The sequence below is a fragment of the Martes martes genome (genome assembly GCF_963455335.1).
Source record: "Martes martes genome assembly, chromosome: 16".
NCBI lineage: Eukaryota > Metazoa > Chordata > Mammalia > Carnivora > Mustelidae > Martes > Martes martes.
The window spans coordinates 51,492,348-51,505,857 of record NC_137904.1 but is presented as its reverse complement, the minus strand read 5'-3'; the positions used below and the strand labels follow the sequence as shown (position 1 = coordinate 51,505,857).

The 13,510-nt window shown below is 43.8% G+C and overlaps 1 protein-coding gene across 6 annotated transcripts in view; it reads left to right on the top strand.

The window, feature by feature from the left end:
* Positions 1-289: 289 nt before the first annotated feature.
* The window catches only part of BPTF (bromodomain PHD finger transcription factor), a gene marked incomplete at its 5' end in the record, with an annotated part of 155,877 nt that continues 142,656 nt past the window's right edge, over positions 290-13,510 (top strand). For all 6 annotated transcript variants that reach the window (XM_080825943.1, XM_080825941.1, XM_080825942.1 and 3 more), the window contains one exon: positions 290-926. In XM_080825943.1, the coding sequence (XP_080682069.1) occupies positions 290-926 (637 nt within the window). The remainder of the gene's footprint in view (positions 927-13,510) is intronic.

Below are 13,510 nucleotides of genomic sequence, written 5' to 3'. Positions count from 1 at the left end.
AGGCTCGTCGGCGGCGCAGCTCACGTGACCGCGCTCCGGGCCTGCGGCCGCTGTCGGTTCCCCCAGTCACCGAGCGAGAGGGAAGAAACAAGATGGCGGCTGAAGGCGATCCGGAGTGGGGCCCCAGCAATTCGGATTGAGCCTTCTCCCTCCACCCGCTTCCGCCGGCCGGGCCCCTCCCGCCCGGCCCCGCGGGCCTCCCCACCCGGCCCCGGCGCCCCCCACCGCCACCCCTCCGCCCGCCCCTCCCCCCTCCGCTTTCCCTTCTCCCCCCCGCCTCGGCTCCGACATGAGGGGCCGGCGGGGCAGGCCGCCCAAGCAGCCCGCGGCTCCCGCTGCGGAGCGCTGCACCCCGGCCCCGCCGCCGCCGCCGCCGCCTCCGCCCACGTCCGGACCCATCGGGGGGCTCCGCTCGCGGCACCGCGGCAGCAGCCGGGGCAGGTGGGCCGCCGCCCAGGCTGAGGTGGCGCCCAAGACGCGGCTGAGCTCGCCCAGGGGGGGCAGCAGTAGCCGGAGGAAGCCGCCGCCGCCGCCGCCGCCGCCGCCGGCCCCCCCCAGCACCAGCGCCCCGGGCCGGGGGGGGCGAGGAGGCGGGGGCGGCAGGACGGGGGGCGGGGGCGGCGGCGGCCACCTGGCCCGGACCACCCCGGCCCGGAGGGCCGTCAACAAAGTGGTGTACGATGACCACGAGAGCGAGGAGGAGGAGGAGGAGGAGGAGGACATGGTCTCCGAGGAGGAGGAGGAGGAGGAGGAGGAGGACGGCGACGCCGAGGAGACCCAAGATTCCGAGGACGACGAGGAGGATGAGATGGAGGAGGACGACGATGATTCCGATTATCCGGAGGAGATGGAAGACGACGACGACGACGCCAGTTATTGCACGGAAAGCAGCTTCAGGAGCCATAGCACCTATAGCAGCACTCCAGGTACCCACCCAGCCCAGTCGCTGCAGACTCCTTCCCCACCTCCTCTGCCCTCCCCCCTTGCTCACTCCCTCTCTGGTCTCCCCCCACCCCCACCTTCCCCCCAGACAGAGGGGAAACGCGACGGCACATCAAGTGGCAAAAAACTAGATTTACCAGAGGAAAGAGGCGCATTGTTCAAAATGGAGATTGCATTGTTGCAGTTTGCAGGCCACACACTCGCTCTCTTTCTCTCCCCCCAACCCCCTCTTTTTCCTCTTCAAAATTTGTGCCAGTGCAGTGTCTCCACCGGGCAGGATTGAAACTTTGGCACACGCATATCCATTGCATTCATTTTTCTCCCCTTGTTTTGGTTTGGTTTTTGGAATGAAAGAAGCCTCTTGTTTTGCAAACCTCTTTGCATTTCTAATGTGGTTTCTTTTAGATTTTTATTATATATCTGTTCCTTAAAAGGGAATTGAGGATTTAGACAGATTGTGGCACACAAACACGCAAAAACATCCTTCTCTTCACACCCCTAGCAGTGTGGTTTTTAAAAATTGTGTTAAGGAAATGGATCAGTTGGGTTAGTCGGAGAGCCTTATCTGGTCCTGTGTGTTTGTTTTTACTCTTGAGTGCTAATGGGCTCGTGCAACAGTTGCTGGTAAATGGCTGATTAAAAACCAAAGTAGAAAATCAAACAAAACCAAAACAAATTTGGCAATTCATTCGATTCCAAATCATTTTGGTAAAATCCAAAGGGGGGAAAAAACAAGAAACCGCAGCAACATGCGTCTTAACTAATTCGATCCCTTTGCTTCGCCTGAGAAATGCAGTTTCGTGTCACCTGTTGCAGAAGATGTATATAGTTGATCATGCAGACAGGATTGCTGAAGGTGAACTTTTGGACCAGCTTCTTAGTCACATGGCAGAAGTACATGGGGATTTATTACAAAATGACTTTTTTTCTTGATTCTAAGGATGAAAGTCTTCTCTGGATTTGTAATGAATTTCTCCAGGGTGACTTTTCTCCTGTTTTCTCACAGAAAGTTTCTCTAGGCTGGTACTGAGATGCTTTTTTTTTTTTTTTTTTTTTTTTTTAACACACAATTGCTGCTTTTTATTAATACGTAGTTACAGATTACTAAATTGTGGGCAAAGAAAGTAACTTGTAGCAATAACCTACAAGATTTTTCCTTTATATTTTTGTTGATCTGGATTAACTAAATTAGATTCCAGGTTTTTTTGAAGATTTTATTTATTTATTTGACAGAGAGATCACAAGTAGGCAGAGAGGCAGGCCCAGAGAGAGGGGTAGCAGGCTCTCAGCTGAGCAGGAGGCGGATGTGGGGCTCGGTCCCAGGACCCTGAGATCTTGACCTGAGCCAAAGGCAGAGGCTTAACCACTGAGCTACTCAGGCGCCCCTAGATTCCAATTTTAAGAGCATTTACAAAGTGAAGTTTATGAGGAAATAGGATCTTAGAAAAGTAATTAAGATGTGTCACTTGTTTTTGATAGAGGCTAGTGTTGAAGAAGGGGTTAAATTTAGGTGTTTCCATTTTTTATAAATGCTTACCTATTTATGGAGGAGTTTGAGTATTAAGCCAAATGAAGACTCATTTATGTTGTCCTAACAAATGCAAAAGGTAATTTTCTTTTGCCTGACAATATCTGTCTGCCTTTGCCCAGTGGCGGGGGTGGGGGTGGGTGGGGGGGGTGTGGGGAGAGGATGGTGGCAGGAGAGTAAAGGGAATGAATCAAGTGTCAAGTATTTATGTCTTGTGTGTAGAAGGAACTGCACACCACTTTTCATTTCTTAGCCGATTTAGTATCTTTTATTGTAATAGTTTTTATGTTAAGAAATAATACATGGTTCTTTTTACCCACAACTGAAAGACCCATAGAGACTGATACACACTATCTGAGGAAGTTTTTTTGGACTAGACAGAGCTGAGGCATTTTGGCAGGGCAGTTCAGCTAACTTAAACCTCTTTGAGGGACTAGCAAATAATACTTAGGATTGATAGCTGTGTATATGCTGAGTTAAATTACAATTTGTGCTTAGGTTTCCCTTTAAAAAAAAATACTTGTATATTTATGTACTTCCATGACATTTTGTTTTTATTAATGATACTTGTAGACTACCGTGTGGATACTTGTCCTCTCTTTATATGAAGTTAAGGATTATATCCTTATGTTAATATTCTGTCTCCTGCAGTTGCTAGTACAGTGCCTTGCACATAGCAGCTGCTCATCAAAGATTGTTTGGATAAATGATTGTTAGTTAGGTGAGAGCTTGTAATAGATGAAGTTTTGATAATTCTGCAGTGGTTGCCTTAGCTCCTAAATATTTTGGATTTGGGAAACTAAAAATTGATTTAATTAGATTTTGGTGGTTTGACCAGTGAGTGTTTTTAGGAGCAGAGTTAGTGTGTTTTAAGGTGCTCTTTCCTATTACTTGCCAGGCATTTGCCTTTCTTTGTTGGATGTTGTGTTAACTTGTCGGATGTTTTACTTTTTGAAACACATTGTTTCTCAAGATTATGGTAAAACGGATCATGCATCTTGTGTTCTGAACTTTGAGAATATGTCCACTTGGCTAGAATGAGTAACAGTGCATGACAGTGAGTTGTTGAGGCTAAGCACCAGTGTCATTGGTGGTATTGTCTGTATTTCCAGACAATAAAGGCTAGGGAGAAGGCTGTCAGGTAAATGTGTATGTGTGTGTATGCTTGGGGAGAAAAAATATTCTGGGACTGATAACCCAAGAGCACAGAAAGAAATATGATTGGTGGATTTGAATCCTGTACTTTCAAGGCTAAAAAAGGATTATGCTTTATTGGGAATTTAGAATAATTTGATTAATTTTGTAGGCAGTACTACCGTTGGCTTAAGTACTAACATTAAATTCCTACCATAAAAAATTATTCGTTCTTCTCTTCATCTGTTGAGTGGTTTGTAGGTAATATGACTGTTCATGATGCAGAGATGTTGGTTGATATTATGAGCTTTTCTAAAATCATAGTTTTAAGAAAAATTTTATTTTTTTACTAACTTTTTTTAAGATTTTTATTTATTAACTTGAGAGAGACAGTAAGCACAAGCAGGGGGAGCAGCTGCAGGAGAGAGAGAAGCAGACTTCCCGCTGAGCAGTGAGCCCAAAATGGGACTCGATCCCAGTACCGTGGGATCACGATCAGAGCCAAAGGCAGACACTCAACCCACTGAGCCACCCAGGCGCCCCTGTTTTTTTAGTAATCTTTACACCCATTATGGGGCTCAAAGTCATGACCCCAAGATCAAGAGTCACACGTTCCTCCGACTGAGCCAGCCAGGCATCCTTAAAATCATAGATTTTAAAAAGTATTTTCATTGGAGATTAAAAGTTTTCCTTTTAAGGAGAAAAATTTTAAATGGGTGCATAAGACATTCACATTACAAATAATACAATAGAAATGACAGTTTATTTAAATTCAAAATTGAAATCAACTAGTTTTGCTTCAGCTAGAGGCATTTGGCTGAAAAAGGGTTTTATTTATTTTTATTATTTAGAGTTATTTCAGCCTATAGGTTTTATGACATATATATATATATATATTTTTAAGATTGTTTATTCATCAGAGAGAGAACCCAAGCAGGCAGGCATAGCCGGTAGAACAGGCAGAGGGAGAAGCAGGCTCTCCACTGAGCAAGGAGCCCAGTGTAGGACTCGATCCCAGGGCCTGGGATCATGACCTGAGCCAAAGGCAATCCCTCAATCGATTGAGCCACCCAGGCATCCTGTGACATATTTTTTTAAAAAGATTCTATTTATTTGGGAGAGAGAGAATAGGAGCATAGAGGTAGAGGGAGAAGCAGATTCCCTACTGACCAGAGAGCCTGACTTGGGCTTGATCCCAGGACCCTGAGATTATGACCTGAGCCAAGGCAGATGCTTAACTGACTGAGACACCCCACACCCCTTTGTGACATATTTTTTAGATTTATTAATTTATTTATTTGAGGGAGAGAGTGCACATGGATGTGTGAACTGGGGAAGGGGCGGAGGGATAGGGAGAGAATCTCAGGCAGATTCCACAGGGCTGGATCCCAGGACCCTGAGATCATGACCTGAGCCGAAACCCAGAGTTGGGCACTTAGCCGACTGAGCCACCCAGGCGCCCCGGTTTTATGGCATGTATTGTCAATGCTTTGAGAGAGATCATACAGAAAATCTGTTTTGAATAGGTGTTTGGTGTTCTGACAGCACCTTGAAATCAAGCATTTGCTAAATAAAAACAAATCATACCTGAAACTGGATAGTTTTTTTTTTTTAAATTTTGTAAAGATTTTATTTATTTGTTTGTTTGTTTGTTTGACAGAAAGAACAGAAGGGGGAACAGCAGGCAGAGGGAGAGGGAGAAGTAGTCTTGCTGAGCAGGGAGCCCGTTGTGGGCCTCGATCCCAGGACCCAGGGATCATGACCTGAGCCAAAGGCAGACGCTTAATGACTGAGCCACCCAGATGCTCAAGAAACTGGATAGTTTTTTCTTTTTTTTTTTTCTTTTTTTAAAGATTTTATTTATTTGACAGACAGCGATCACAAGTAGGCAGAGAGGCAGGCAGGCAGAGAGAGAGGAGAAAGCAGGCTCTCCATGGAGCAGAGAGCCCGATGCGGGGCTCGATCCCAGGACCCTGGGATCACGACCCGAGCCGAAGGCAGAGGCCCTAACCCACTGAGCCACCCAGGCACCCCTAGTTTTTGCTTTTAACTTGTGTGGGACTTCGGACGTATTATACTTAGCTGGAATTTTGAAATTTGGAACCTCTGATGGCTTCAGAAAGCCAAAGCCCTGATGTTTTCTTGGTAGAGTTAGTGATTTATGTCCTCTAAGGATTATGACAGAGGAGAACAGTGGCATAGATGCCATGAACTGTAGATTTATCTGAAGCAGAATTTGTTATTGGTTTGGCAGTATTTATTGCCACCAGTGTCAACCAAATGTCTTTTTGGTATTTGTGTAATTCCGGATTGCTACAAGTGAAGGGCAAAGTGCAGTAGAGATTTAGAGAAGGACAAGTTTATACCCTGTTTGGGGGAGTTGGTGTGGCTGTATGTTTCGTGGATGGGCATGTGCAGGATGAAGATGAGTAGTTCAAGGGAGGGAGCAGCATGAACTGAAGCCCTGGTTTTTTTTTTAAGGTTTTATTTTTTACATAATCTCTATACCCAGTGTGGGGCTTGAACCCCAAACCCTGAGATGAAGAGTCACATGCCCCTAAGGTACTGATTTTAAAGTGTGGACAGTCTTGAGTGTCCTGGTTTAGCAAGAACCTGAGTATGTGAATAAAAAATAAGCTGTAAAGGTCTGTTTGTTGGGCTGTATCTAGAGAACCAAGCTGTAACTTTCTGCTTCTCGTCTGTAGGTAAATACTGTGCTAGATCAGTGATCCTCATTTTTCACTCTTCAGCACCCAAGGGATATGCAGTATTCCCATCAGCAGCATGCGGGAGAGTGAAACAAAACCAAATCAACTCATGGAGATACAGTTAGGCCACTGTTGCAGACCGCTCGTTCCCCCCAGATTGAGAGGATTACTGGAGGAGCTGGAGGAGGTGGTTTCTGAAGGGTCCCCCCCCCAGTCTATTTCAAATCTATTTCATTTGTGGGTATTGATGATCAATCGGAAGATTGGGGAACAAGTGGACTATGATTTCAGTGGGATGTTAGCAGGTTTAGCATAGCTTCTGTTCTGAGGATGGATTGGAAGATGAGATAGGTATCTGGATGGGTTTTGGGTTTTTTTTTAAAGATTTATTTATTTATTTATTTGACAGAGAGCGACACAGCGAGAGGGGGAACACAAGCAGGGGGACTGGGAGAGGGAGAAGCAGACTTCCCGCTGAGCAGGGAGCCCGATGCGGGGCTCATTCCCAGGACCCTGGGATCATGACCCAAGCTGAAGGCAGACGCTTAACGACTGAGCCACCCAGGCGCCCCTGGATGGGTTTTGAAGCCCTGAGTGGCAGATCAATTCAGGAGGTACTTCAGGTTCCCCAGGCCTTGACAACATCAGGAGTGTAGATGGAGAGAAGAATGCATCCCATGATCTTCTGTAGGAATGGTAGTGCTTTGAGTGGCAATTGGAATTCAGGATTATAAGGAAATGAGTGAGATCTGTTTTCGGGTATCTGTATCTGAAGAGGTTAAACATGAGAATTGGAAGAAAGAAAATGAAGGCCCCGAAGAGTTATTAAGAAGTTGGGCAACATGCTCTGTGAGTGGTAGAGAAGTACGTCTGATACGTGTGGTGAAAAGTAGTCTGTGTATGGTTCATGTTCGTCTCCTTGTCCATGTGTACTTGGGGTTGGAGCTCTGTGTTGAAATATGTAGGCACAGCAGCACTGGGGATGTTGAGGCCAGGAACTCTGATTTCTTCTGTTAGATTCTTTTCTTCCTTATTACCCTGTGTCCTCCCTGTTACTGCAGATCCTTGGAGGGAGCGTGTAGGGGATGAGAAGGTGGTGGTTGTGGTGGGAGACTGATAATCTGGGTGACATGGACAGGAGCCAATCCTAGCAGGTGCCCTCCTTGCATTGAATAGATTACTCCCTTCCTCCCTTCTTGGTCTTTTTTCTATTTGAATGCCTTTTTTTAAATTTAAATTTAAATTTAAATTTTTTTAAAAGATTTTATTTATTTATTTGACAGAGATCACAAGTAGGCAGAGAGGCAGGCAGAGAGAGAGAGGGGAGGAAGCAGGCTCCCTGCTGAGCAGAGAGCCTGATGTGGGGCTCGATCCCAGGACCCTGGGAACATGATCTGAGCTGAAGGCAGAGGCTTTAACCCACTGAGCCAGCCAGGTGCCCCCCCCCCCTTTTTAAAAAGATTTTATTTGAGAGAGTGAAAGAGGAGCATGAGGAGGGGGAGTGGCAGAGGGAGAGGGAGAAGCAGGCTCCCCACTGAGCAGGGAGCCTACTAAATAGAAATCAATCAACAATCAATCTCAAGTAATATTTAATAATTCCATTTAAAGAATAGCTTTATTGAGGGGCACCTGGGTGGCTCAGTCAATTAAGCGTCTCATTTCAGCTCAGGGTCCTGGGATTGAGCCATGTGTGGGGCTCCCTGCTCAGTGAGGAGCTTGTTTCTCCCTCTTCTCCCTGCTTGTGCTATCTCTGTCACTATCTCTGTCTCTCTCTCTCTCTCTCAAATAAATAAATAAAATCTTTTTTTTTTTTTTTTTTTTTAAACAACAGTTTTCTTAGGATGAATGAGAGCTGGGTTGTAAGTCTCCCCAAATTATCTCTGATTTTTGGATTGCCTTAGGCCAGTTTGGAGAATTTATTCCAGAAGGATGTGTCAAAGAAGGACTAGTGTAAGTGGAGTCCTACCATTGATTTCCACCCTGTCAGAGTGGGGACTTGTGGCAGGTATTGGAGGCACCTGCATATGTAAGCCCACTACAGCATTTGAGATTATCATGATGTATGAGAATCTGAGGAGTCTATATACATCTTTTGTGTGCGTCAAGAATCTAGGGGGATAGCATGTAGCCTAGAGATTTAAAGTGGAGAATCTGGACCAGACTTCGTGAGTTTGAATCTGGGCTCTGTGATGATGGGCTGTTTGCTTAACACTTGGTGTCTCACTTTCCTCATTTGTAAAATGGAGATATCTTAGTACTCAATCCAAGGTATGAGGGTTAAATGGTTAATATACACGAAATGCCTAGAACAGTGCCTGGCACATGGTGAAGATTCAACAAATATTAGGCTATTATTACCTGTTGATTTGCTCCTGAAGATGGAGATTCTTCTTTTTTCTTGAGATTTTATTTATATGACAGAGAGGGGAGAGCACAGCAAGGGGAGTGATAGGCAGTGAGAGAGGGAAAAGCAGGCTCCCCGTTGAGCAAGGAGCCCGATGCAGGACTTGATCTCAGGACCCTTGATCCCAGGATTCCTAGGGGAATCTCCCCTGAAGATGGAGATTCTATGAAGATATAGGGACCTTACTTCTAGTGTAGTGAGAAAATGTCATCTAGGGGCGCTGGCGTGTCTTAGTTGTTAAATGTTCGGCTCTTGTTCTCAGCTCAGGTCTTGATCTCAGAGTCGTGAGTTCAAGCCCCACATTGGGTTCCACACTGGGCATGGAGCCTTCAAAAAAAAAAAAGATGTCATATGATTCATAAGGTATAAGCATATTTTAAGGACCATATTTAAGTAAAAATACGTGTTAAAACAGAGCTTTAGGGGCGCCTGGGTGGCTTAGTTGGTTAAGCGTCTGCCTTCGGCTCAGGTTGTGGTTTCAGGGTCCTGGAATCAAGCCTGCATCGGGCTCCCTGCTCAGCGGGAAGCCTGCTTCTCCCTCTCCCACTCCCTTTCTCCATGTCTCTCTCTCTCTCTCTGTCAAATAAATAAATAAATAAATAAAATCTTTTTTTAAAAAAAGATTTTATTTATTTATTTGACAGAGAGAGAGAGATCACAAGTAGGCAGAGAGGCAGGCGGGGGAGGGGGGGGAAGCAGGCTCCCTGCTGAGCAGAGAGCCCGATGCGGGGCTCGATCCCAGGACCCTGAGACCATGACCTGAGCGGAAGGCAGAGGCTTAACCCACTGAGCCACCCAGGTGCCCCAAATAAATAAAATCTTTTAAAAAAACCCAGAGCTTTATTTTCCCCCTTTGAAAGAAATACTAAATATTTAACTTATCCACTTAAAAGGTTTAGTTTAGCTACCATCTGACTTATTCCAGAACTATGGTAAATAATAAATTTACTTCAGTTATTCACAGTGGTCAATTAGAGAAAGCACTTGTGACACTTTTAACTCTTGGTAGTTCATGCTGTCTTTCTCTCCCTGTTCCTTCAACACCAGTTTTCCAGGTTTTCAAAACTGCCTGTACATGGCCCTCTCACTGTCTTCCTCCTTTCTCAGAAAGCTCATCTATTTTCAAGTTGTTTTTAAGAATTGCAATGAAAAATAATAAAAATAGTGGGGATTTACTGTTTTGGAAAAATACTCATAATACAAAGATGAAAATGAAAGTCTGTAATCTCACCAACCAAAGATAACTCTTGGGGATGTTTTCATTCCTATAACATGTTTTTACCTGTGTATTTTTAAAAAGGTATAACTAGGTGTGCCTGGGTGGCTCAGTTGGTTGAGCATCTGGCTCTTGGTTTCAGCTCAGGTCATGATCTCAGGGTCCTGGGATCGAGCCCTACATCTGGCTCTGTGCTCAGCAGGCAGTCTGCTTAGGGATTCTCTCTCTCCCTCTCCCTGCTTGTGCATGTGTGCTTGCTCTCTCTCTCTGAAATAAGTTAATCTTTTTTTTTTTTTTTAAGATTTTATTTATTTATTTGACAGAGAGATCACAAGTAGAGAGGCAGGCAGAGAGAGAAGGGGAAGCAGGCTCTCTGCTGAGCAGAGAGCCCGATGTGGGGCTCGATCCCGGGACCCTGAGATCATGACCTGAGCTGAAGGCAGAGGCTTAACCCACTGAGCCACCCAGGAGCCCGGCTTTCTCCCCTTGGCATTTACCACAGTATTTTAAAATAATATGCTTATATTTGCTTTATCAGTTTTAGACATTCTTTTGACTTTATGGTAGATGAAGAGTTAGACTTTTTATAATTACTTTCTTTCTTATCCTTTCATTATAGTTACAGCATGATTTTTGGGTAAATGTTGAGGGATTGGTTACATGTTCATAACTGTAAATATGATTTATTTATACGATTATTATAACTAATACTTTTTCTGGATTTATTGCCTTAGTTTTTCACTTGCTTAATGTTCTATGTATCTAGCCCAGTGCACTGTCAAGTCTGTAGAATACCTTATCACTTACTCTTTTCCAAACTCTTAAATGTAACAGTTCCATTTTTTTCTTGTTGGTTTCCCTTCTGCATCCCTCCCCATTTCTGCTTTCACCTGAACTGATTGCTCGGTAGGTCTGTTGGTCATCACACTGGAACATCTTTTTGCTGCTTCCCCATGTATATTCTCTTCCTTGAGTTCTACATTTTTCCTGATTTACTCATCTTTTTCAGCAAAACCAACCTCTAGTTGCTTCCTAAGAGTGGGTGCATTGGAAATAAACTTAAAAAAAAAAAAGTTTGGAAATGCTCTGAGCTAGTGAGCACTGTGTATTGTGTAAGGCTGATGAATTACAGGCCTCTACCCCTGAAACAAATAATGCATTATATGTTAATAATAAAAATAATAGGGGCGCCTGGGTGGCTCAGTGGGTTGAGCGTCTGCTTTTGGCTCGGGTCATGATCTCAGGGTCCTGGGATCGAGCCCCACATCGGGCTCTCTTTTCAGCTGGGAGCCTGCTTCCCCCCGCCTCTCTGCCTGCCTGCCTACTTATGATCACTCTCTGTCAAATAAATAAGAAATCTTAAAAGAAATTAATAAAAGAAGAAAAGAAAATGCTCTTTGTGACCCTAATATTAATAGATAGTTTGGCTGGGTATAGGATCCTAAATTTAAAAATCAGTTTCACTTGAAAGATTTGTTGTATCGTGTTCCAGCATCTAGTGTTGCAGTTGAGAAGTTTAGGGCCATTCTGATTACTTCCTTCACGTGTGACCTGTTTTTTTCCTTTCTAAAGCATTTAGGCTCTTTTTATGGTCTCCAGTATTGTGAAGTTTTGCAGTGATATCATATCCCTTGACGTGGCCCTTTTTTTTCATTCATCATGCTGGGTGCTGGGTGGCTCCCCCCTCCCTTTTTTCCTAACTAAAATTTTTAAAAAAATTTTAAGTAAAAATGCTACATGTGGGGCACAACCTCCAGATCAGGAGTCTCACATTCCACCAACTGAGCCAGCCACCAGGTGCCCCTTGGTGGACCCTTTTAATATGGACATTTGTGTTCTTTAGTTCTGGGAAATTTTTTTTTAATTATTTGCTCATTTTTTCCCAAATTTGTTCAGTTCTCTTCTTGAACTTAGATGTTGGGTCTTATTGACTGACCTTACTGAGTTTTTTGTCATTTTAAATTCTTGTTGTCTTGTCCTTTTAGTCTGCCTTCTGGGAGATTTCTTTCTTTTTCTCTTCTAAGTCTTCTGTTTTTGTATCAGGTATCCGATACTTAATTTCTTTTTTTAAATGAATTTTTAAAATTTTTTATAAACATATAATGTATTTTTATCCCCGGGGTACAGGTCTGTGAATCGCCAGGGTTACACATTTCACAGCACTCACCATAGCACATACGCTCCCCAATGTCCATAACCCCACCACCCTCTCCCAACCTCCCTCCCCCCAGCAACCCTGTCTGTTTTGTGAGCTTGTGTCTTTTATGGTTTGTCTCCCTCCCGATCCCATCTTGTTTCATTTTTTCTTTTCCTATCCCCCCAAAGCCCCCACGTTGCATCTCCACTTCCTCATATCAGGGAGATCATATGATAGTTGTCTTTCTCCGATTGACTTATTTCGCTAAGCATAATACCCTCTAATTCTGTCCACGTCTTCACAAATGACAAGATTTCATTTCTTTTGATGGCTGCATAGTATTCCATTGTATATATACACCACCTCTTCTTTATCCATTCATCTGTGGATGGGCATCTAGGTTCTTTCCATAGTTTGGCTATTGTGGACATTGCTGCCATAAACATTCGGGTGCATGTGCCCCAGATACTTAATGTCTAAAAGCTGCTTTCTTTGTTTCTTTGCATAGCATCCTATTTAATGATGTAATATCTTTTTATATTTCTTATTAACGCTAATTAAAAGAATTATTGAAGTGCACCTTACGTATACAGTAAAATTCACCCAATTTTGACTCTTATGTTTTCGCATGCACACATAGCCATGTAACCACCACCACCATGAGTACAGAACAGTCCCATTATCTGCCCCAAATTCACTGGTGTTCTTTTAGTCAGGCCACGATGGATGTATTTGCTGTTCCTGTAGTTTTGTCTTTTTCTGAGTATCATATAGGTAGGCTATTTAGCTTTTTGAGTCTGGCTTCTTTTACCTAGCATAGTGAATTTGAGATTCATTCAAAATACTGTTTTTATTAATAGTTCATTGCTTTTTATCATGGAGTAGATAGTCCATTATATGGACGTACCATAGCTGGCTTATCCACTCGCCAGTTCAAGAACATTTGAATTGTTTCCAGGTTTTGGAGGTTATAAATAAAGTTGATGTAAACATTTACTTACAGGTTTTTGTGTGAACACAAGTTTTTATTTCTGTTGGGAAAATACCTAGAGGTGGAATTGGTGGGGTTTATGCCATGTATATTTTAACCTTATAAGAAACTGCCACAGGCACCAGAGTGTCTCAGTCGGTTAAGCATCTGCCTTAGGCTCAGGTCATGATCCTGGTGTCCTGGGATTGAGCCCAACTTGGGCCCCAAGTTGGGCTTCTGCTCAGTGGGGAGTCTGCTTCTCTCTCCCCGTCTCTTGCCTTCCCCGCCGCCCCACTCATTCTCAGCCTCTCAGATAAATAAATAAAATCTTTTTTAAAAAATTAGGAAAAAAAGAAACTGCCAAACTGTTTTTCAAAGTGGTTTTACCATTTTGCATTCCCACCCATAATGGATGAGGATTCTGACGATTATAATAGGTGTATAGTGGTATGTTTCTTATCTTTTTTTGAA